Source organism: Typopeltis vanoorti, chromosome 15 (genome assembly GCF_054136105.1).
Source record: "Typopeltis vanoorti isolate ZY-2024b chromosome 15, IOZ_Tvanoo_1.0, whole genome shotgun sequence".
NCBI lineage: Eukaryota > Metazoa > Arthropoda > Arachnida > Uropygi > Thelyphonidae > Typopeltis > Typopeltis vanoorti.
Window position 1 is genome coordinate 79,462,263 of NC_143563.1, and position 24,919 is coordinate 79,487,181.

Genomic DNA, 24,919 nt, shown 5'->3' on the forward strand with positions numbered 1-24,919 from the left:
TTTTCCTACAAATCAGTCTGTTACTTGTCAAGACTCCAACATTATCAGATCTTATATTTCTATCGTCTAAGGCACTTTGTACCGTATCAATCCACCTATATCTTGGCCTTCCGCTGGGTCGTTTTCCTACCAACATGGCAGAGAATACTTGTATTGCTAATCTTTTCTCTCCCATTCTATTTAAGTACCATACCACCTGAGATTAGCTCTGATAACGCATTCCTGGATGCTGACAATGTAAAGTTCTTTCTTAATATCCTCGTTTTTAATATGATATTGCCATTTATGCCATCTGTTCATGCCTCTAATCTTTCTCAGGACTCTCATATCTGTGGTCTCTAGTCTTTGGTCAAGTGTTTTACTTCTGACCCAGCTCTCAGATCCATAAGTTAAAACTGGTTTGAACACTGTCTTGTATACAGCTAACTTAGTGTTCCGACTAATTTTTCTCTTATTCCATATGAATTTATTCAGTTGGCTTCCTACCATACCAGCTTTGTTGATTCTGTTGTCTATTTCCATATTTAATTTACCATCTTCACAAAATTCATGCCTAAGTATGATTAGTAAGAAATCAACAATTCTACCTATTTTCATTGTCTTTGTCTTTTTATTGCTGACTTTCATACCATATCTATTACACAGTTATTCAATTTAGTCAGGGAAGCTTGCAAACTTGTAGCGGATTTATTTAGAAGTATAACATCTTCCTCATAAAGCAAAGAGCTGACATTAACATCTCCAATTTTGATATCATGTTTAATACCGCTTTCCTTCATAATGTGATCCATATAGATCATGAATAACAGAGGGGATAATGTACATCCTTGTCTCACACCAGATTTAACATTAAACCATCTTCCTGTACTTCCTTCAATTCTAACTGCTGACTTACAACTCAAATAAAGACTAAGTATTGCTTGATATAATGCCCCCTTGACACCATATAACTAGTGTATTGAATAGCTTCTCTCTCTCTTGGCACCTTGTCGTATGCCTTTTCCAGATTGACAAAGCTTAAATACAGATCTTTGTTATGTTCCCATGCTTTCTCAACTATTTGTCGTAAATTGAAGATCTGATCCTGACAGCCTCTATTTGGCCTGAATCCAGCTTGTTCTTCAATAAGCTTTTCTTCCACAATTCTTCTCAACCGTTTCTCAAGTAATCTTGCACGGAACACTCAGTAGGGGAAATACTGCTGTAATTCTCACATTCAGTTTTATTTCCCTTTTTATATATTGGTACTATTAGAGCTGTACTCCAATCAACAGGAATTCATCCCTCTGTCCAGGCTTTCTGAACTATGCAGTGCAGCCACCGTAAGACTTTTATACCACCATGCTTCAGCATTTCGGGTCAAATATCATCTATTCCTGCTGCCTTTCCACATTTCAAGGCTTTTTCATGGTAGGGTTTTTCATGAAGCCTTTAATGGCTTTTTCTACTTCAAGTATTTATATGTATTCCTGACTGTATGCCTGTTAAGTGTTTTTACCACTGTGCTATCACTGCTTGTTTCATTTAGCAATTTTTCGTAGTAATTACTCCATACTTCAAGGATATTTTTTCTCCCGTTTTCATGTCACCTTTATCATCTCTAACTTCTTTTACAGCACTCTTTCCTCCATTTATAAACCTCTTCAACAACCTCCAGAATATCTTACCACTTTCTTGATATTTATTTTCTATGTTCTTGCCAAAGTCCTCCCATGAGTTTTGTTTAGCTAGTTTTACAGTGTTTAGCTTTCTTACATTTGTCTCTGTATTCTCTAAGAGCACAAGCTGACTTATTTGCCAGGAACTTTTGATATGCTTTCTTCTTTTCCTTCACTGCCTCTTTAACTGGGTCAACCACATGCCTCTCTGGCTGAATCAATCAGGGTGTTCTTCAAGGCTTGCCACTGAATCTCCAAGGTTTGGCTCCTGTTCTCAAACTCTTTCATTTTTTCTTCAATAATCTTTGTGTATTTTAGTCTAGTTCATATCTGAGAGCTGCTCAACTTTTATTCACTTTAAAACTTTGTTACATTTCATTCTTTTCAATATGAAATTCAATTATATCGTGCTCAAGACTAAATAGTGATCACTTCCAATTTCAAATCCTCTGAACACTCTTGTGTCCTGCCAGGGAGAAAACATCACTATCAACAATAACATGGTCAATGAGACTTTTCTTATTTCTTGCCTCTTCTCTCCATTTGAATTTGTGCACATTTTTATGTTGGAACATGGTGTTAGTAATAACCAGTCCATATTCTGAGCAGAAATCCAACAGGTATTTGCCATTATTATTAGCTTTGCTCTTTTTTTCCAAATTTTCCCAAATCATTTTTGTATGTCTGATAATCACTTCCTACTCTGCTATTTAGATCCCCAACAAGGACCAACTTTTCCTTTTTCATTGTGTCAGTAGCTTTCTCTAAAGCCTCAAAAAATTCCTCCACTTCTACCTTAGTAGGTCCTTCTGTGGGACCATAGGCACAAATAAGTCTCATTGTCCAGTTCCCCATTCTGATATTTGCCCACATCACTCTACTTGAGACTGCCTACCATTCAAGAAGATTAGCCTCGTATTTAGTGTTGAATACAATGGCTACCCTTCTTTTCCTTGATTGTCATTACCTGAATATAACATTTTGTATTTATTGCTCAGAAAGATCTCACCAGTTTGGTCTTTTGTTTCAGTTACCCCAATTGTGTCGATCTGGTACTTATCTAATTCCTCAGCTAGCTCCATTTCTTTGCCATTCAGACTTCTTACGTTGATAGTACCGATCTTTAACTCTGATGATGTTGAGTTGGGGTGTGTGTGCTTTTAGATTTGTTCCAGTAGCTGACTTTTCGCTGTTTGCCCTGGTTCCTTGGCGGAAAAAACGGGGACCTTGTTTAACCGGGCGACGCCCCAGCCGGCATGAAATTTTGTAATGTTGTAACATCATTTTGTATATTGGTTTAAGCCAATAAGAATACAATTTGGTTGGCTAAATCCCAAATTGCCAGCCCATTCTTGTTCGTTCAGTATCCAGGTAGATACCCAACAGGGTGCACCACGAGAAGGTGAGGATTGTACATTAGGTCGGAAGCCTTGGTCGGTTCTCTGCATTTTTTTAAATGCTATGTGGAGGTCTCCTCTCAGTTATACAGCATTGACCCTTGAACACCCCTGTAATGCTTTATTTTCATTATTTTAATAATTCATTAAGTGAATCTGAGATTAAAAGTTTTAGCAGTCTTACCTTGACATCCATTATTACATATGACAACTTTTTTCCATGTACCTGTTTTGTTTTGTTTTTCTCCTGCAAATTTTACTTGTTTCATCGTATTTTCCTCTGTGTAAACAAAAAAAAAATAAGAAAATTCTTAATGACTACATTATTGTTGATAATGATATCACTAGATGAGTTCAGTATAGAAGAGTATCCAGGAAAGAAATCATTGTTGTTTAGTTTTGAGTAGGAAAAAAAATGACTGTGACACTAAAAAGAAAATAATTTTAAAAGGAAAGCTGGCTGGTTTTTTATGTGATCTGCAGATTCAAATATACAAACATTTATGAAGAGCCAAATGATTGAAAACAAGAATCAAATCTTGAAATGGCAAATTCCAAAGAATGCTTGATCTGATTCAGCTAGCAGAAAAATCTGAACTTCATGATGTACTCAAGATGATAAAGGAGGCAATTGTGGACACAAAGAAATTATATTAAAAATTCCCAACAAGTAAGTCAGCTTGTATCCTGGAAAAATACGCAGGAAAATATATGCAATCTTTGTGGAAATTAGCTAAACAAGTCATCGAAAGACTCGTAAGAATATGGAAAGTAAATAGCAATAAGCTTGCAAAGTCTTCTTGAGGCTATTGAACACTTGACATTAAAAAGAATTAGATGATAAAGATGAAAAAAGCAACTGAAGATAGATACTCTGGAAAGGTTGAAACAATTAATTTGAAAGATTGTTAAATGAGAATCTGTGAAAGAATAGTGATTAGAAAATATTCAAATGGAATGAATATTTCTCTTAAATTCATTCAAGAGGAATATTCTGAATATTCATTCAGAAACCAAAAATATGGAGAGGCAGTGGAGTAAATGATAGATTTTGACCAAAAATTCTCAAATAAGATATAAATGTTTTACAGTGGCGATCAGAACACAGGTGAAATTCTCAGGTGATTGAAGTTGTGTTCTCTAAGTACTCATCTATGAGAGGAGGCAAAGTAAAACTGAATGTGAGAGTTACATTGAGTACTTGCAGCTGGCCTGGTTAGCCGAGTGGTTAGCATATCCGCTCTCCATCCAAGAGACTGCAGGTCCATATCCTGCATAGGCATGGATGTTTGTGATTGTCTTCCACCTTCATACATTCATTCACCGAAATATAGATGCACTCTCCCAATGTGGACTGGGTCACCATGGGAGTAGTAGACCCAAAACCTCCCTCAGTGGGTAGAAAAATAGGCTGTTCATCATCACTTAATGTTCAGTGTAATATTTATGCATGCATACATGAGGAGAGGCTAAAAAAATTGTGAAAGAAAGTTTTGTAGTTGAGGTTTTGTATATTTTTAAAATGTATATACCAAAAGAAAGGAATAAGATATTGAGCAATAGTTTGATGTACACAGATGTAACACAAGGAAACTTTATCTTCACTGTTTATTTATTTATTATAATTAATTATATATAATATTAATGTTATACTTTTTATAATTATAATATTAATATTATAATTAATTATATATAATATTAATATTATACTTTTTATAATTATAATATCATCATCATCATCATCATCAAATTCCTGCCATGTACCCTCACGGGGTGTACAGGATATGACAGTACTACATGAAAAAATTACATCATTACTAACTTCCTATCTACAATTTTCCTCCAAATCAGTCTGTTACTTGTCAAGACTCCAACATTATCAGATCTTATATTTCTATCGTCTAAGGCACTTTGTACCGTATCAATCCACCTATATCTTGGTCTTCCTCTGGGTCGTTTTCCTGCCAACCTGGCAGAGAACACTTGTTTTGCTAATCTTTCCTCTCCCATTCTATTAAGTGACCATACCATCTGAGATTAGCTCTACTAATGCATTCCTGGATGCTGACAATGTCAAGTTCTTTCCTAATATCCTCGTTTTTAATATGATATTGCCATTGATGCCATCTGTTCATGCCTCTAATCTTTCTCAGGACTCTCATATCTGCGGTCTCTAGTCTTTGGTCAAGTGTTTTACTTCTGACCCAGCTCTCAGATCCATAAGTTAAAATTGGTTTGAACACAGTCTTGTATACAGCTAATTTAGTGTTCCGACTAATTTCTTTCTTATTCCATATGAATTTATTCAATTGACTTCCCACCATACCAGCTTTGCTGATTCTGTTGTCTATTTCTATATTTAGTTTACCATCTTCAGTAAAAATTGTGCCTAAGTAGCTGAAATGTTTTACTTGTTCCACAGGTTCTCCATTCACAACACAGTTGACATTTTCAATGATTCTGCCTATTTTCATTGTCTTTGTCTTTTTATTGCTGACCTTCATACCATATCTATTACAACAGCTATTCAATTTAGTCAGAGAAGCTTGCAGACTTGTAGCGGATTTATTTAGAAGTATAACATCATCCGCATAAAGCAAAGAGCTGACATTAACATCTCCAATTTTGATATCAGGTTTAATACCGCATTCCTTCATAATGTGATCCATATAGATAATGAATAACAGAGGGGATAATGTACATCCTTGTCTCACACCAGATTTAACATTAAACCATCTTCCTGTACTTCCTTCAATTCTAACTGCTGACTCACAACTCAAATAAAAACTAAGTATTGCTTGATATAATGCCCCACTGACACCATATAACTGCAGCGTATTGAATAGCTTCTCTCTTGGCACCTTATCATATGCCTTTTCCAAATCAACAAAACTTAAATACAGATCTTTGTTATATTCCCATGCTTTCTCGACTATTTGTCGTAAAGTGAAGATCTGATCCTGACAGCCTCTATTTGGCCTGAATCCAGCTTGTTCTTCACCAAGCTTTTCTTCCACAATTCTTCTCAACCGTTTCTCAAGTATACTTGCATAGATCTTGCCAGGAACACTCAGTAGGGAAATACCTCTGTAATTCTCACATTCAGTTTTATTTCCCTTTTTATATATGGGTACTATGAGAGCTCTACTCCAATCATCGGGAATTCGTCCCTCTGTCCATGCTTTCTGAACTATGCAGTGCAGCCACTGTAAGACTCTTATACCACCATACTTCAGCATTTCTGGTCGAATATCATCTACTCCTGCTGCCTTTCCACATTTCAAGCCCTTGATGGCTTTTTCTACTTCAAGTATGGATATGTATTCCTGACTGCATGCCTGGTCAGTGTTTTTTATCACTGTGCTGTCATCACTGCTTGTTTCATTTAGCAGTTTTTCAAAGTAATTACTCCATACTTCAAGGATATCTTTTTCTCCTGTTTTCATTTCACCTTTATCATCTCTAATTCCTTTTACAGTACTCTTTCCTCCATTCCTAAGCTTCTTCAACAACCTCCAGAATATTTTGCCACCTTCTTGATATTTATTTTCTATATTCTTGCCAAAGTCCTCCCATGACTTTTGTTTAGCTAGTTTTACACACTGTTTAGCTTTCTTACATTTGTCTCTGTATTCTGTAAGAGTAAAAGCTGACTTATTTGCCAGGAACTTTTGATATGCTTTCTTCTTTTCCTTCACTGCCTCTTTAACTTCCTGTGTCCACCAGGGAGTTCTGATTTTTTTATCCTTGCACACAACCTCACCACATGCCTCTCTGGCAGAATCAATCAATGTTTCCTTCAGAGTTTGCACTGAATCTCCAAGGTTTGATTCCTGTTCTCAAACTCTTTCATTTTCTTTTCAATAATCTTTGTGTATTTTAGTCTAAAGTTCACATCTGAGAGCTGCTCAACTTTTATTCGCTTTAAAACTTTCTTACATGTTATTCTATTCAATATGAAATTCAATTTTATCCTGCTCAAGACTAAATAGTGATCACTTCCAATTTCAAATCCTCTGTACACTCTGGTGTCCTGCACCAGGGAGGAAACATCACTATCAACAATAACATAGTCAATGAGACTTTTCTTATTTCTAGCCTCTTCTCTCCATGTGAGTTTGTGCACATTTTTATGTTGGAACATGGTGTTAGTAATAACCAGTCCATGTCCTGAGCAGAAATCCAACAGATATTTGCCATTATTATTAGCTTTGCTCTTTTCTCCAAATTTTCCCGAAATATTTTTGTATGTCTCACAATCATTTCCTACTCTACTATTTAGATCCCCAACAAGGACCAACTTTTCCTTTTTTATTGTGTCAGTTGCTTTTTCTAAAGCCTCAAAAAATTCCTCCACTTCTACCTTAGTAGAACCTCTGTGGGACCATAGGCACAAATAAGTCTCATTGTCCAGTTCCCCATTCTCATATTTGCCCACATTACTCTACTTGAGACTGACTGCCATTCAAGAAGATTAGCCTCGTATTTTGTGTTGAATACTATGGCTACTCCTTCTTTTCCTTGATTGTCATTGCCTGAATATAACATTTTGTATTTATTGCTCAGAAAGATCTCACCAGTTTTGGTCTTTTTTGTTTCAGTCACCCCTATTATGTCGATCTGGTACTTATCTAATTCCTCAGCTAGCTCCATTTCTTTGCCATTCAGGCTTCTTACGTTGATAGTACCGATCTTTAACTCTGGTGATGTTGAGTTGGGGTTTGTTTTCAGATTTGTTCCAGTAGCTGACTTTTCGCTGTTCGCCCTGGTTCCCTGGCGAAAACAACGGGGGCCTTGTTTAACCGGGCGACGCCCCAGCCGGCATGAAATTTTGTCATGTTGTACCATCATTTTTTATTTTGGTTTAACCAGTAAGAATACAATTTGGTCGGCTAAATCCCAAATTGCCAGCCCATCCTCGTTCGTTCAGTATCAAAGTAGATACCCAACAGGGTGCACCACGAGAAGGTGAGGATTGGACATTAGGTCAGAAGCCCTGGTCGGTTCTCCTCATTCCTTTAAAGGGTATGTGGAGGTCTCCTCTCAGTTATACAGCTTTGACCCTTAAGCACCCCTAATTATAATATTAATATTATAATATAGTATTCATATAAATTAATTTTTATGAATCACATTATGAAAGAAAGGAATGTCATTAAACCTGGTTATCAAAATGGAGATATTAAACTCTGCACTTTGTTATACAGATGTCTTGTTCTTTATTAAATCCACTGGTCATCCATTAGAATGCTTATATTACACTATCTACTATTAATTGTCCGGACACCTTGTTATTTTAAATTATAGAACATTCCAGGTTTCTTAATAACATAAAACCAGTGTACAGATAATAGGAAGCAGTATTTCACTGTAGCAGTTAAATAAAGCAACACGGTGTGAACTCAGTGATTTCGAAAGAGGTGCCATTGGTGGCATGTCCACCAATGTGACACCAAGGGCAGCTGCCAATAATGACTGGCAGGGAGAGGAGGATGTTAAAACAGGTAGCACACAAAAACTGGCTACAATCAGTACAGATCACCTGTGATGAATTCCAAAGCACCAGTAACACCATGGGTGAGCACTAATACTATACAAAAAGAACTCCATTTACTGGGTTTCCACGGAAGAGCAGTGGCACACAAGTCGAACATCGCAACACCAAGCAAAGCAGCTCATCTGACTTGGTGCAAAATGCGTGTGAACTGGACAGTTGACCAGTAGAAAACAGTACTCTGGAGAGATGAATCAAGGTTTACCTTTTTCCAATCTGATGGCAGGGTGTGGAGCCTGATGAACACTTGCTACCATGGTATGGGATGCATTTAGCTGGTTTGGTGTGGGACCACTGGTCGTTGTCCATGGTTCCATGAAGGCAGCTCAGTATCTTGATATTCTGAATAATCAGGTGCTGCCTACACTATGGAGTTTTTATGAAATGGACCTGTGTTACTATCATGACATTAATGCTCCATTCCACAAAGCTGCAGCTGTTATGGAATGGTATGTAGAGATGGATGTTAAACAACTGCCCTTGCCTGTAAAGTCCTGACCTTAACCTCATTGACACCTGTAGGACGAATTGGAATGCCAATTGAGGTCCAGGGAAGCACATCCTCGATCTGTCACTGAACTCAGTGCTGTTTTGATGTAGGAATGAAGACAAATTCCACCTTATGTCTGCGTCGCACATTGGTGGAAAGCCTCCCTCAAAAGGGTACAGGAGGTGATCAAAGCCAAAGATGGACTTACTTGATATTAGAGTTTACCTGCTTGTTTCAATTGTAAATTGCTAAACTGTCCAGACAATTATTGGTAGATAGTGTATGCCAGAATTATATACATGATTTTTAAACTGAACTGAATTGAGAGAAATCTTTTAAGTGTTTCCTTCTTTAGTTTAGGACTGCTTCAGAAATGACTAACTGTACAATAATTTAAGTTAACAAAACTTTTATTCATTTTTTTCTTCTTTATTTGGTGTTACAATTAATGATAGGTTGTTGACCTAAAATCCTGCTTCAGTTCCATTCTTGTTGGTTTTCTATTTCCAGAGCACTTGCTCTTTAATTGCTAATGAAAATTGTTTTTACTTTTTAACATTTGTTAATTCTAGGTTGAGTGTGATCAAAGGAGGAATTAACATCATTTAAATTTCAGGAATTGCACTGGAATTCATTATGGAGGTCTTCAAGACTTGGCTTGCTGAAAGAGATAGCGCTACACTTTGGGCTGCTTTGAGAAAGGCTGGGCTGGATACGCGGCTTCTTGTGAGTGTTGCGAATGATATGTTAAAATTATATATTTAGTTTTTTGGTCATTTTAGAAATATAAACTATTATGAAAAGCAAGATAGTAACATGCATTGCCATAGCTTTAGTATTAGCCTTTATTTTTTATCATTTATATTGCAATATTAATACTATGAAAGTGAATTTACCAGAAAATAATGGCTGTGTGCGTGCTTGCGTGTGCATGCGCACACAGCATTTTTTTGATGCTATTTATTACATAGCATCAAAAAGATAAGTCAAAAGTTATTGTATGCAAAATAACTGACTTCCGTCAATGACCAGTGAAAATCGCTTCCCATATCATATATCAGCCTGCTGTAATGCCATCTTTAATCCTCAGAAAAAATCCTCATAAATCTAGTTATCAATAAGTCTCCTGGTTCAAATAGTATATGTGTGCTTATATATGCATGTGTGCATGCATGAGCTTATCACTTGTGACAATAAGTTCATGATTGTGTATCTTCTTCTATTTTACTTTTAATCTTGTGCTTCAGAATTAAAATCTTTATTCTGTACCTCCTTTCTTGGGTTTCCTACTCAGTTGATATCTACCTCACCAGTTGGCAAGAGACACGTTTAGATTTAGCCCATTAAAAAAAAGCTTTAGCTAACATATTCTTGTCTAGTTGTGTCAGAAATCATGACACAGTAAGTTATCGATAGCTGACTTCTTTACTACTTTTGATCTTTCCTTTCCCATTTTGTTTTGGTCCAAGTCTCCAGCTTCCTTTCTTGCTATTCACTGTATTCCATGATAGAAGGCTTCTCTGCTCTGTTCTTTTACCAACTTTCTTCCATGTGTATATAAATGACCTTACTAACCATAAATCCTATGCACAGTTATTTGACATTCTTAAATCTCTAATTAATAGAGCACATAAAGTTTGCTCTTCTTTAGTAATCTTAAAAGAACTTTCCATCATTAACAAGTTAATGGATCGAATAATTACAACCCCAATCAAATCCAACAGATAATTGAATCTTATGTTCCAATACCTAAGGTTTCTTCAACAGTCCACGCAGAGTTCCAATCCCTTTTGAATTTTGAAAAAGTACCAATTGATTCCCATGTATGTTCCTATCAACAAAATTTCCTCTTTATTGTCTTCTACAAAGGATAAACTGTCATCTCTATCTTTGGTTGGCGTTTACCAAATACCATGTGAATGCGATGATTCTTATTTTGGACAAACTTGCCGTTCTGTGGAAAAGAGAATTGAGGAACATCAATATTATATTGAATACAACAAACCTCGGAAGTCTTGTCTAGCACAACACAGTATTAACACTACTCATAATATCCAGTTGGATAAAGCTATTCTCCTCCATAGATGTAGGTTCAAATATGAATGCTTTTTAAAGAAAGTTGTGAAGCTATTTTACACCGACCGAATTTACCGCCGGGAACGAGATTATTGTAGTGACCTTGAAGAAGTGAAAATGCTTGGCTTGTGGGGCTAGCATCAAAATTGTGTATTCTCATAGACCGTATATGCTCTGTACAAGCCAACTACGAGTATACTCGTAGGACGCTTACCTCCGGTAACGAGATTATCGTACTGACCTTGAAGAAGTGAAATTGCTCGGCGTAGGGGAACAGACCATGCCGAAGTAGCATGGCAGCGAACGTGTTAAAAGTTATTACTGTGGTCTTACATGTTCTTTTAATAATTGTGCATAGTTTTGCTGTTGAAATAATTTTCATACTTATTTTGATCACTTTATTTATTTATTCTTATGGCTACATGAAACTGGTAAGTGAAAAATACACTCACAATTTCCAGAAGCAAATGATGAAAATCTTAACATATAAAAGTTCATTACATAAAAGGCACAACCTGCTTACTAAGTCTTTCTTATTTTAAAAAAAATATAAAGCAAAGGTAACTTATCATAATTAAGCAGGGACAATTATCATCCTGCTGCACCAAGTATGACAAGACTGCATGTTCTCACAACACTTCACAACATAAAAGTGGCTGTATCTGAGGTTTAAGTAGAGAGCACTTGTGTCTTGTGTGAGAAAACTTGATCCATTAGAGGAGGCCCATTTCACACTGTATCATCATCTTCTAACATGAGGAGGTCTGTTGATACTATGACGGGGATTATGAGAGTGACTATTAGAATAACGTCTTCATGGTGAGATGGGACCGTGATCTTCTGTTTCCTCCATAACCACCGCCACCACCATACCAACTACAGGTCAAAGGTCCAGGCTGGAAAGCCAATTCAAGGCCTCATCTGTCACCTTGGAGATGTCCTGTAGGCCACCACCGTGAAATTGGTGCCTTGGGCAGTCGTACAATATGAGTAATCATCTGAGCCACGGGAGAACAATCACAATAAGAGTGATCTGACAGCCCCTGTTTACGTAGATCTGACCAAATCTTCCTAGGAAGACCAAAACCAGGCTGCGGAGCACAGGGATCTTCTACCAGGAAGCCGTTTGTTGGGAGATTGTTGGACGATTGTTGGACCAGTATTCTCTCTATGTCAGATATTGATGGCAGCGCAGCTGAAGAGAGTTCATCCATGGACCAGAGAGGCTTTCTAGATTTCAGGCAAAGACTGGTGGATTTATGAGAGTCTGGTGTAGGGGTAGGAGTGGGTTGCTCATTGCTTTATTAATTCCTTAATCGAGGCTTGTCTTCTCCGTATGTGTGGTGGAGCAATGTTAGATAGAACATGCAGCCGGGAGAGAGGGGTGCTTCTCACTGACCCACTAATTGTGCGTATGGTAGAGTTCAGCTGGGTGTCAATAATGTTAGTGTGTGTACTTCTTTCCCAGACAGGGGCACAATATTCTGCTGCAGAGAATGCGAGGGCTAGTGTAGACGACCTTAGGCCTTCTGCACCACAACCTCAGGATGTTCCAGCAAGCCTTGAAATGATGTTATTTCTGGTTTTATTTTATTGGAGAGGTTGGTGATGTGCCTTATATAGGTTAGGCGTCTGTCCAGGCTCACTCCAAGGTATTTTGGGTGAGGCTCGTGTTCTACCATTTTTCCACAGAAAGAAAGGTCATCATCATCAAATTCCTGCCATGTACCCTCAAGGGGTGTACAGGATATGATAGTACTACATGAAAAAAATTACATCATTATTAATTTCCTATCTACAATTTTCCTCCAAATCAGTCTGTTACTTGTCAACTCCAACATTATCAGATGTTATATTTCTATCGTCTAAAGCATTTTGTACCGTATCAATCCACCTATATCTTGGTCTTCCTCTGGGTCGTTTTCCTGCCAACCTGGCAGAGAACACTTGTTTTGTTAATCTTTCCTCGCCCATCCTGTTTAAGTGACCATACCACCTAAGATTAGCTCTGCTAACGCATTCCTGGATGCTGACAATGTCAAGTTCTTTCCTAATATCCTTGTTTTTAATATGATATTGCCATTGATGCCATCTTTTCATGCCTATAATCTTTCTCAGGACTCTCATATCTGTGGTCTCTAGTCTTTGGTCAAGTGTTTTACTTCTGACCCAACTCTCAGATCCACAAGTTAAAACTGGTTTGAACACTGTCTTGTACACAGCTAATTTAGTATTCCGACTGATTTCTCTCTTATTCCATATGAATTTATTCAATTGACTTCCCACCATACCAGCTTTGCTGATTCTATTGTCTATTTCTATATTTAATTTACCATCTTTAGTAAAAATCGTGCCTAAATAGCTGAAATGTTTTACTTCTTCCACAGGTTCTCCATTCACAACACAGTTGACATTTTCAATGATTCTGCCTATTTTCATTGTCTTTGTCTTTTTATTGCTGACCTTCATACCATATCTATTACAACAGCTATTCAATTTAGTCAGAGAATCTTGCAGACTTCTAGCAGATTTATTTAGAAGTATAACATCATCTGCATAAACCAAAGAGCTGACATTAATATCTCCAATTTTGATATCATGTTTAATACCACTTCATAATGTGGTCCATATAGATAATGAATAACAGAGGGGATAATGTACATCCTTGTCTCACACCTGATTTAACATTAAACCATCTTCCTGTACTTCCTTCAATTCTAACTGCTGACTTACAACTCAAATAAAGACTAAGTATTGCTTGATATAATGCCCCATTGACACCATATAACTGTAGCGTATTGAATAGCTTCTCTCTTGGCACCTTGTCATATGCCTTTTCCAAATTGACAAAACTTAAATACAGATCTCTGTTATATTCCCATGCTTTCTCAACTATTTGTCGTAAAGTGAAGATCTGATCCTGACAGCCTCTATTTGGCCTGAATCCAGCTTGTTCTTCACCAAGCTTTTCTTCCACAATTCTTCTCAACCATTTCTCAAGTATACTCGCATAGATCTTGCCAGGAACACTCAGTAGGGAAACACCTCTGTAATTCTCACATGCAGTTTTATTTCCCTTTTTATATATGGGTACTATGAGAGCTCTACTCCAATCATCGGGAATTCGTCCCTCTGTCCAGGCCTTCTGAACTATGCAGTGCAGCCACTGTAAGACTCTTATACCACCATACTTCAGCATTTCTGGTCGAATATCATCTACTCCTGCTGCCTTTCCACATTTTAAGCCTTTGATGGCTTTTTCTACTTCTAGTATGGATATGTATTCCTGACTGCATGCCTGGTCAGTGTTTTTTACCACTGTGCTGTCATCACTGCTTGTTTCATTTAGCAGTTTTTCAAAGTAATTACTCCATACTTCAAGGATATCTTTTTCTCCCGTTTTCATGTCACCTTTATCATCTCTAATTCCTTTTATTGCACTCTTTCCTCCATTCCTAAGCTTCTTCAACAACCTCCAGAATATTTTGCCACCTTCTTGATATTTATTTTCTATATTCTTGCCAAAGTCCTCCCATGACTTTTGTTTAGCTAGTTTTACACAGTGTTTAGCATTCTTGATTTTGTCTCTGTATTCTCTAAGAGCACAAGCTGACTTATTTGACAGGAACTTTTTTATGCTTTCTTCTTTTCCTTCACTGCCTCTTTAACTTCCTGTGTCCACCAGGGAGTTCTGATTTTTTTATCCTTACAGATAACCTCACCACTTGCCTCTCTGGCAGAATCAATCAATGTTTTCTTCAGAGTTTGCCACTGAATCTCCAAGGTTTGATTCCTGTTCTCAAACTCTTTCATTTTTTCTTCAATAATCTTTGTGTATTTTAGCCTACAGTTCACATCTGATAGCTGCTCAACTTTTATTCGCTTTAAAACTTTCTTACATATTATTCTTTTCAATATGAAATTCAATTTTATCCTGCTCAAGACTAAATAGTGATCACTTCCAATTTCAAATCCTCTGTACACTCTGGTGTGCTGCACCAGGGAGAAAACATCACTATCAACAATAACATAGTCAATGAGACTTTTCTTATTCCTGGCCTCTTCTCTCCATGTGAATTTGTGCACATTTTTATGTTGGAAAATGGTGTTAGTAATAACCAGTCCATGTCCTGAGCAGAAATCCAACAGATATTTGCCATTATTATTAGCTTTGCTCTTTTCTCCAAATTTTCCCAAAATATTTTTGTGTCTGACAATCATTTCCTACTCTGCTATTTAGATCACCAACAAGGACCAACTTTTCATTTTTCATTGTGTCAGTTGCTTTTTCTAAAGCCTCAAAAAATTCCTCCACTTCTACCTTAGTAGAACCTTCTGTGGGACCATAGGCACAAATAAGTCTCATTGTCCAGTTCCCCATTCTCATATTTGCAGATTATGCAAATATGAGAATGGGGAACTTTACTCTACTTGAGACTGACTGCCATTCAAGTAGATTAGCCTCGTATTTTGTGTTGAATACTATGGCTACTCCTTCTTTTCCTTGATTGTCATTGCCTGAATATAACATTTTGTATTTATTGCTCAGAAAGATCTCACCAGTTTTGGTCTTTTTTGTTTCAGTCACCCCTATTATGTTGATCTGGTACTTATCTAATTCCTCAGCTAATGAAAAGCTGAGGAATTAGATAAGTCAGCTAGCTCCATTTCTTTGCCATTCAGGCTTCTTACATTGATAGTACCGATCTTTAACTCTGGTGATGTTGAGTTGGGGTTTATTTTCAGATTTGTTCCAGTAGCTGACTTTTTGCTGTTCGCCCTGGTTCCCTGGCGAAAACAACGGGGGCCTTGTTTAACCAGGCGGTGCCCCAGCCGGCATGAAATTTTGTCATGTTGTACCATCATTCTATATTTTGGTTTAAGCAATAAGAATACAATTTGGTCAGCTAAATCCCAAATTGCCAGCCCATCCTCGTCCGTTCAGTATCCAAGTAGATACCCAACAGGGTGCACCACGAGAAGGTGAGGATTGGACATTAGGTCAGAAGCCCTTATCGGTTCTCTGCATTCCTTTAAAGGCTATGTGGAGGTCTCCTCTCAGTTATACAGCTTTGACCCTTAAGCACCCCCAGAAAGAAAGGTTGAATTGTCAATTCGCCTCTGCATTGTACAGGTGAAATACTGAGGACACTGTTTTCATTAGATTTGGCTTCAAGTACCACTGTTTGAAGTACTCTTCCAGAGTGTTCAGTCTGTATTCAAGGTTGATTCTAAGTTGGTAAAGGAGGTGGATTGATGTAAGATCGCTAGGTCATCGGTGTACATAAACTTGCTTGATCTGGTACAAGGTAGATCATACACATAGATGTTTAAAAGTATAGGGGATAACAAAGAGCCCTGAGGAAGACCATTGTGAAGGAATCTGGGTCTGCTCTTTTTTCCACCAATATGGACCTGGATCTTTCTGTTGGAGAGAATAGATTCAAAAAGTTGTAGAGCTTTTTTACATTTTATAATATTTCCTAGTTTTAGGAGGAGGCCCCTGATCCAGACAGTGTCGTAAGCAGATGTTAGGTCAATGAAAGTGGCTCCAGATTTAAGTTTCTTCTGGAAGCCTGCTTCAATTTGAGTTGTCAGGGCTGGGACCTGGTCACATCAACTTCTTCCTGGCCTGAAGCCAGCTTGTTCAGTCGGGAGTGCTCTTTCAATGAGTGGTGAAATTCTTTTAAGGAGAATTCTTTCAAAGAGCTTAAAGGTGGTGGAAAGCAACAAGATAGGTCATAGGTTTTTCACTTCATTTGGATCTTTCCCTGGTTTGGGCATGGCAATTATTTGGCTTCCAGCCACAGCTTTGGTAATTTACGAGTCATGATGATTTCTGAGAAAAGGGTAGCCAGCCATGTTTGGCCATGTTGACCAAGATGTTTTAGGTACTCTGGGAGTATACCAGCCACTCCTGCAGCTTTGCCATTCTTGGTAAGTTTTAAGGCTATTTGTACCTCTTCCCGAGATATTGGGCGTAATGAGTTCAGGAAGCTCGGGTTCCGTCTTCGGATTTTGTCTGATGGAAGCTTGTACAGCAATTTTCTTGGTAGAGCTGGTATGAATCTTGGAGGTTTTCAATAAATGGTTAGCCATTTGATCAAGAGTTATTTCTGTTGTTTTGTGTGTCGTTGGCTCTGATCCACCTGGTTTTCTCAGAAGTGACCAGTTTCTCTGACTAGATGTGACGAAATAGAGTTCATTGATGGTTGAGATCCATCTTTCCTTTCTGTTTTTATCCAGGATTTATATGAGCTACTTAGCAATAGCTGGATCTTCAGTTTCCTCATATTTGACTAGGAGTTCCTCACTTTCTTTACTCCAACATGGGATATATTGTTTTGTGCAGCCTCTAGGGATAGAGGCTTTTGCTGCAGATTTGAATAGTTTAACAAATCTAGGATTTTGATCACTGTGATCCAAAAATTGCTTTTTCTATTTAAAAAAAAAAAAAAAAAAGATTTGTTATATCTATAACTCTGCTATAGAGTTATAGATATGCAATAGTTGAAATGTTTGACTTTATTTGATTTTGATTGGTTGTATGTCTTTTTTGCTGGAATCTAATTATCAGTCATTGGATTTTGTCATTGTTGCTTTACAGATAATAGGCTTGTTTATTATGTAATAAATTATATAATATTGTTTTTTAATCATTAATAATTTTCATTGTATATATCAATGGATTGCATTATTTTTTTTTTTTTTTTTTTCTTTCAGGAATTCTTTCCTGTAAGCAAACGCAGTCAGGATAATATTACTGCCACATTCAGTTCACATGGCCTTAGCCAACTTGTAGACTATCAGGTAAACTAAGAAATATCTAAACAAAACTAAGTATTTGTTCTGATTTTATTCAATCATATGCATTATTTGTTTAAACTAAACACTCAGTTGAAAAGATGCATATATTGTTTGCTTATTTACTGTTTGCAGAAAGCACAAGAAAATGCCAGTGTGAAGAAAGATCTGCAGCAACAAGTAGGTAGTCTTCTTAAAGATGAGACGCCTGTGAAAGAGGTAGGAATTGTTCCATTTCTTAAAAGTTAATTTTTTTCCCCTAAATTCCTGACTTCAAGGTGAACAGGATACTGCAATAGCAATACATGTTTAACTCTATGCTCTGGCAACAGTTTTTATCAAAATTAGTCTGCTGAATTAGCCTGAAAAAAAAAAGGGAAATAAAACTGAATGTGAGAATTACAGAGGTATTTCTCTACTGAGTGTATTCCTGGTAAGATTTATGCAAGTATACTTGAGAAACGGTTGAGAAGGATTGTGGAAGAGAAACTTGGTGAAGAACAAGCTGGATTTAGGCCAAATAGAGGCTGTCAGGATCAGATTTTCACTTTACGACAAATAGTTGAGAAATCATGGGAATATAACAAAAATCTGTATTTAAGTTTTGTAGATCTGGAAAAGGTATATGACAAGGTGCCAAGAGAGAAGCTCTTCGAAACGCTGCAGTTATATGGTGTCAATAGGGCATTATATCAAGCAATACTTAGTCTTTATTTGAGTTGTAAGTCAGCCATTAGAATTGAAGGAAGTACAGGAAGATTTTTTGATATTAAATCAAAATATCAAGCTTTATGCTGATGATGTTATACTTCTAAATAAATCTGCTACAAGTCTGCAAGATTCCCTACTAAATTGAATAACTGTTGTAATAGATATGGTATCAAGGTCAGCAATAACAAGACAAAGACAACGAAAATAGGCAGAAGCATTGAAAATATCAACTGCATTGTGAATGGAGAACCTATAGAACAAGTAAAAAACATTTCAGCTGCTTGGCATGATTTTTAGTGAAGATGGTAAATTAAATATGGAAATAGACAACAGAATCAACAAAGCTGATATGATAGGAAGCCAACTGAATAAATTTATATGGAATGAAAGAGAAATTAGTCAGAACACTAAATTAGCTGTATACAAGACAGTGTTGAAACAATTTTAATATCGATCTGAGAGCTGGGTTAGAAGTAAAACACTTGACTAGAGACCGCAGATATGAGAGTCCTGAGAAAGATTAGAGGCGTGAACAGATGGCATCAATGGCAATATCATATTACAAATGAGGATATTAGGAAAGAACTTGACATTGTTAGCAGAGCTAATCTTAGGTGGTATGGTCACTTAAAGAGAATGGGAGAGGAAAGATTAGCAAAACAAGTGTTCTCTGTCAGGTTGGAAGGAAAAAGACTCAGAGGAAGATCAAGATGTAGGTTGATTGATATAGTGAAAAGTGTCTCAGAAGATAGAAATATAAGATCTGATAATGTTGGAATCTTGGCAGGTAACAGATTGATTTGGAGGAACATTGTAAATTGGAAGTTAGTACTTCATGAAAAATTTACATCATTATTTTCATGTTCTGTACACCTCTTGAGGGTACATATCGGGAATTTGATTATGATGATGATTATTTTCAATTGTTATGTCACCTTTATCATTTCTAATTCCTTTCACCTTTGCCATATTTCTATTTCTAAACTTATTCAATAGCTCAAACATTTTGCAACTTGTATATTCTTACCTAAGTCATCCAATATATTTTGTTTAGCTGCTTTTACCTACTATTTCACTTTCTTTCATTTTTATCCATATTTCACTTCTTTCTGAGCACATGCTTGACTTATAGGCAACTTTATTGTCTTCTTTTCCACAACTCTGTATTTACTTCTTGACTTTACCCAGATGTTCTCATTTTTCTATACTTGTAGGTAGCTGCACAATGTTCCTCTTTTGCTTTTTTTTTTTTTTTTTTTTTTTTTTTCAGTCGGTCTCTGAGTCTATGATGTTTGATTGTTTTCATTTCAATATAAAATAAAATTATTTATCCTGCTCAACATTAAATGATGATCACTTCCTAGTTACAGCTTCTGTTTACCCTTATATCCTGAGCCTCCATTACAGTCAGTATAGACGAAGCCCTTTGGAATGTTCGTGGGAGAAACCTTTATTTGGTCTCCTTCGAAAGGTGAGTTAATCGGTCTCATATGGAGGTATGGGTTTTTCATCCCCCTGAACAAGCAAACCAACCCTGTGAGCACACAGATTACAGTCAGGAATACCTAAGACCCAGTCATAGGCCTGATTCCTCAGCTGTACCATTCCTGAGCCCGGATAAAATTAGGGTGGATTGAGATGGTGCTGTACTTCTCTGTAAAAAAGGCCTCACGGCCGTTGTACCATCATATGCTAAATAAAATAAATTTACCCTTATATCCTAAACCAGCATCACAATATTGCTGTAACTTTAACATATTGAGACTTTCGTATTTCTTGTGGCTTCCCTCCCTGTGAATTTGTGTGCATCTTTATTCTGGAATATAGTGTTAGTAAGAACTAGTCCATTTTGTGTACAGAAATCTAGCAGGTACTCACCATTATGGTTTTGCTCTTTCTTCAAATTTTCCCACACAATTCAATATGTCTCATATTCATTTCCACTTCTTTAGATCTGCAACAAGGTCCTATGTTTCCTTTTTTTGTTTGTCAGCAACCTCCTCAAGTGACTGTCGAATTCCTCCACTTCTTCCTTAATAGAACCTTCTTTGTGACCATAGACACAAATGTCTCATTGTCCACTTCCTCATTTTGACATTTGTCTTCATCAGTCTATTTGAAACTCTCTGCCATTTAAAAATATTGTCTTTGTGTTTGTTGTTGAGTAGTATAGCTACTTCATCCTTTCTGTGATTGTTATTGCCTTGTAGTAATGAGAAGATCTCACCTGTTTTGCATTGATTGTTTTAGTAAACAGCAATTATGTTGACATAATATTCTGTAATTCCTTTGCTAATTTCATTGATATGAAATTGGTAGTGCCTATTGTTGAATTTTTATTTTGTACCATCACGTTGTCAGCCTGCTTGACCAAGCGGTTACTGTATCTGCTCTCCAACCAATACTGCCCACCACCACTAGTGGTAGTGAGCAGTAGATGGCGTTGGTGTAGATGATGCAGTTTGCTGTAATTGGTGGAATGAGTGGTGGAGATGTTGAGTTGTAGAGTTGGTACCCTCCCTCAATGAGTCGTTGGACTCCTTGGAGGTGTCATGTAACAGTAATAATATTTTGGTTTTAGCCTGTACTGAATACCAATTTGTTTGTTCAGTATCTAGGTAGCCAGCCTAATGGTGCATTGCAAGTAGGTGGGGTTTTGGACATAGGGTTAGAAGAGCTCTGATCTCCACTTTCCTTAAAAGGCTATGTGTTGGTCTCCTCTCAGTTATTTTTCTTTGACCCTTACATGACTCCCCTCCCCATTCTGCAAAAATTTAAGTATCTTCCCCACTAATATCACCTTTATGTATTCTAATATCTGTATTCAAATTTAGTTTGCCATTTTCTCTAAAAACATTATATTATAATAATAATAAGCAAAATTTGAAATGATCCAAATTACAAGGGTCACAAATGCTGATGCCAACTCCAAAAATTGTGTCTTTTTTTTTTTTTTTTTTTTTTTTCTTAAAATTTGGATATTTATATTAAGACCACCTAAGCCTACTAACTGCCTATATCTAATTTTACAGTGTCATGCTATTAGTTTTTTTTTTTTTTTTATGCACCATTTCCATAGTTTGAATTACTTTTGTGCATTGAGGACAAAAATAGCAGAAACTAATACTTTCAGAAGGAACAACTTTTTGCTGAGTTCATTTAAAATGTATTTCATTAGTTTGAAATCCAGCTAAAATACTAAGTCTGTTGGAACATGCAACTGCCATCCAACATCCCTTCACAGTACCCCTCGAAACCCACAGAACGTTTCTTTTCCTCCGCCTTTATCCCTGCTACTGCTGTGGTGTGGAACAGTCTTCCCCGTGATGCGTTTCCCAAGGAATACAGTATACAGGCTTTTAAAATCAAATGTAAATAAGTTTCTCCTTTCCCATTCCATTACCCATACATGGTACTATCATACTATAGCTTGATTAACCAACCTTTCGTGTATGAGCTCAACATAAAAAAAATCAGTACCTAATCAGCTCTCTGATTTATTTGGTTCCCAGGTGATTTTATGAGATCTTATGTGTTGATTCTGTTGAAGTTATTTATGAAATACTATACTCTTTTATATTTGGTTGTACATCTGGATAGAAATATTCTTCTAAAAGAAATCCCTTAAAAGTCGATTTACTTTAAGGTGAATAGTGTCCTTGTTCCATGAGCAACTGTTTGAAGAATTTTTATTTACTCAGATGATTGTTAATGTCAGAACATGCTATTGCAACATCAGGATCTCTAGACAAATCAGTTCATAATAAATAAATAAATAGTAACATTTTCTGATGGTAATGCGTAGAATCTCCATTGCAATCTGCTTAGTGCAATTTAATAGAAATGAAATTTCATACCAAAATGTAGAGTAATATGTAATTTCATTTTGTAATGTGTGTATATTAATTGTGATCTTCAGATATTTCATGATTTGTATTTGCATATGTTTATTCTTACTTTCAGTAGTCTAACAAATATTGGTAATGTCACAAAAATAGCAGAAACTAATACTTGAAGGAACTACTTTTTGCTTAGTTCATTTAAAATGTATTTTATTAGGAAAGACTATAGCCAATAGGTGACAGGTGCATTTCATTCACTTGCCAGAGTGTACTACAGCCCATACTCGGTAGCCTGAAGTGGCTTGGAGTTCCATGTCTGGTTCTTAGAGCATTGTTTCCAGGTTACATAATTCTTACCCATCCACTACTGATGTTTCACAGGTTTATAGCCTTCATATAAATAGGAAATGAAAAAGTGACAGAGGATCTTATTTTGCTTGGTTAGAAAGTACATTACACAAGGCAAAGTATATTATTCTTTTTATCTTTTACCAAGTGTGGACAAATGAAAGTTTACACATGGAGCATATTCATCAGCAGGCTGCTACATTTTCGAAGAGAACTGTGCTGCACATTATGATATTGAAGTGCTTTCCTGCTTGAGAGGATTGTGTGCTATAAGGTTGTGACGAATGCTTGCTGAATACCATACTTGGGAATATTTATTCTTAGAAATTTCAGGTAGAAAGCTCCATAGCTTTATCATTAATAACAGCGCTCATTAGTAACAGAAATTTGGGTTTGAAAAACTATGATGTAAAGATCCTTTAACTGAAGGAGTTTTTCAGTTGAAACTGAGTCATCTTCAGACGAGTTGTATATAAAAGAATATCTCCTTCCCAGAAAAATTGAGTTTTTCATCCTAAAGAAATGGATAAACTGACTAGAGAATACATACTATTAATAGAAATATTCTGCACAGATTCTGTTTGCCATACGGAGCATGTGTTGTGGTTAACATTTTGAGCAATAGTGTGTGTAGAAGCATTTGTTATTATGCTTCTATCCCAAAAAACATTATCAGTGTATATATGTCATAGATTTAGATTGGATTTCAAGTTTTTATAAGAAGGTAATGATGTAAAGGCACTGCCATCTCTGAACAATCTTCTCAATTTTTTACATGTGTTTATATGTTATAGATATTGTTTGCAGTGAACAATTTTCTTTGACTGAAAGTAGTCAGAATCAAGATTATGTTTTCAGTCACCTGCTGAAAACATTCTGCTGAGGTAATCTACCATATTTTGACTGGACTTGTCAGATTATGATAGTATTTGGATTCAGAGAAAAGTAAACAATATTCAGATAGCAATTCTGAATATAGTATTTTGTTTTATAGTGCTAAAAATCTTGACCGTGCTGCAAAAGTTGCCAGTGATAATGTTGCTGATAATCATCTATTTTCTATGATTTAGACGATAGGCATTTCACTCTGATCTAATAGTGGAACTACAGTGAAGTTTCTGAACCAAAAAACAGAATGGCCCAGGTGTGGGGGGGGGGGACTATTTATGGACAATAATTTGATTTTGAAAGTAAATGTGGCACATGAGACAAAATGCAAGCTGAAAGTTGAATAATCCTTTGGTAGAAAAAATTGCACTACAGGAAAGTTTTAACTTAATTAGAAACCTGGATATTTATGGCAGTATGTGGTTTGGAAAGGTTATATTGAGTTTTAGGCAGTTTGTTCCTTCCAAAAGACATCATTTGGGAATAAAAGTTTTTCATTACTTTCACACATGGGAGGCACCAGGGCCTACAGAAAATAACTTGTGTATTTATACTAATTCTTCCAGAGAAGTCGACTATAGCTATGCTGTATCTGACAATGTTGTAATAACACTTGAAGCTATAGTTAGATAAATGGCATTATTTATTTGTTGATAATTGATATACAAGTCCAGATTTGTCCACACGGTTAGCCAAGTGGCTGTGTGCTTCACAACCTGCCTGGTAAAGGATTGTCTTGAGTTCGATTCCTGTCGCTGACATGAGGAGCATGGGAACTTTCTCAGACATAGCTAAGTTAGCCGGTCTTGGTGTGGACTACAGAGATTTTCTCCTGGGTTTATCTGGGGTTTTTCATCTTGCAAGCAAGCAAAATGGTCTCGAGAACTCCATGCTTCTACAGACATACGAGGGTGGTCTGAAAAGTTCTCGGCCTAACAATGAAAAAACAAATTTATAATTTCTAAATTATTTTTATTTTTCGACATAATCTCCCTTAAGACTAATACATTTATTCCAGCGTCATTATCCCGTCCCTGTAGTAGTTCTCAGTAAGATCTGCAAAATACCCCTCTACAGCTGCAATCACCTCTTGATTCGAAGAAAAACTGACCAGCAAGGAAGAGTTTTAATTTTGGGAAGAGATAGAAGTC

At 36.5% G+C, this 24,919-nt stretch overlaps 1 protein-coding gene across 2 annotated transcripts in view; it reads left to right on the forward strand.

The window, feature by feature from the left end:
- kra (basic leucine zipper and W2 domain-containing protein kra) overlaps positions 1 to 24,919 on the forward strand; it is a 168,419-nt gene that overhangs the window by 110,820 nt on the left and 32,680 nt on the right. For both annotated transcript variants that reach the window (XM_090405613.1, XM_090405614.1), the window contains exons 7-9: positions 9,716 to 9,825; positions 17,899 to 17,985; positions 18,115 to 18,198. In XM_090405613.1, the coding sequence (XP_090261739.1) occupies positions 9,716 to 9,825; positions 17,899 to 17,985; positions 18,115 to 18,198 (281 nt within the window). The remainder of the gene's footprint in view (positions 1 to 9,715; positions 9,826 to 17,898; positions 17,986 to 18,114; positions 18,199 to 24,919) is intronic.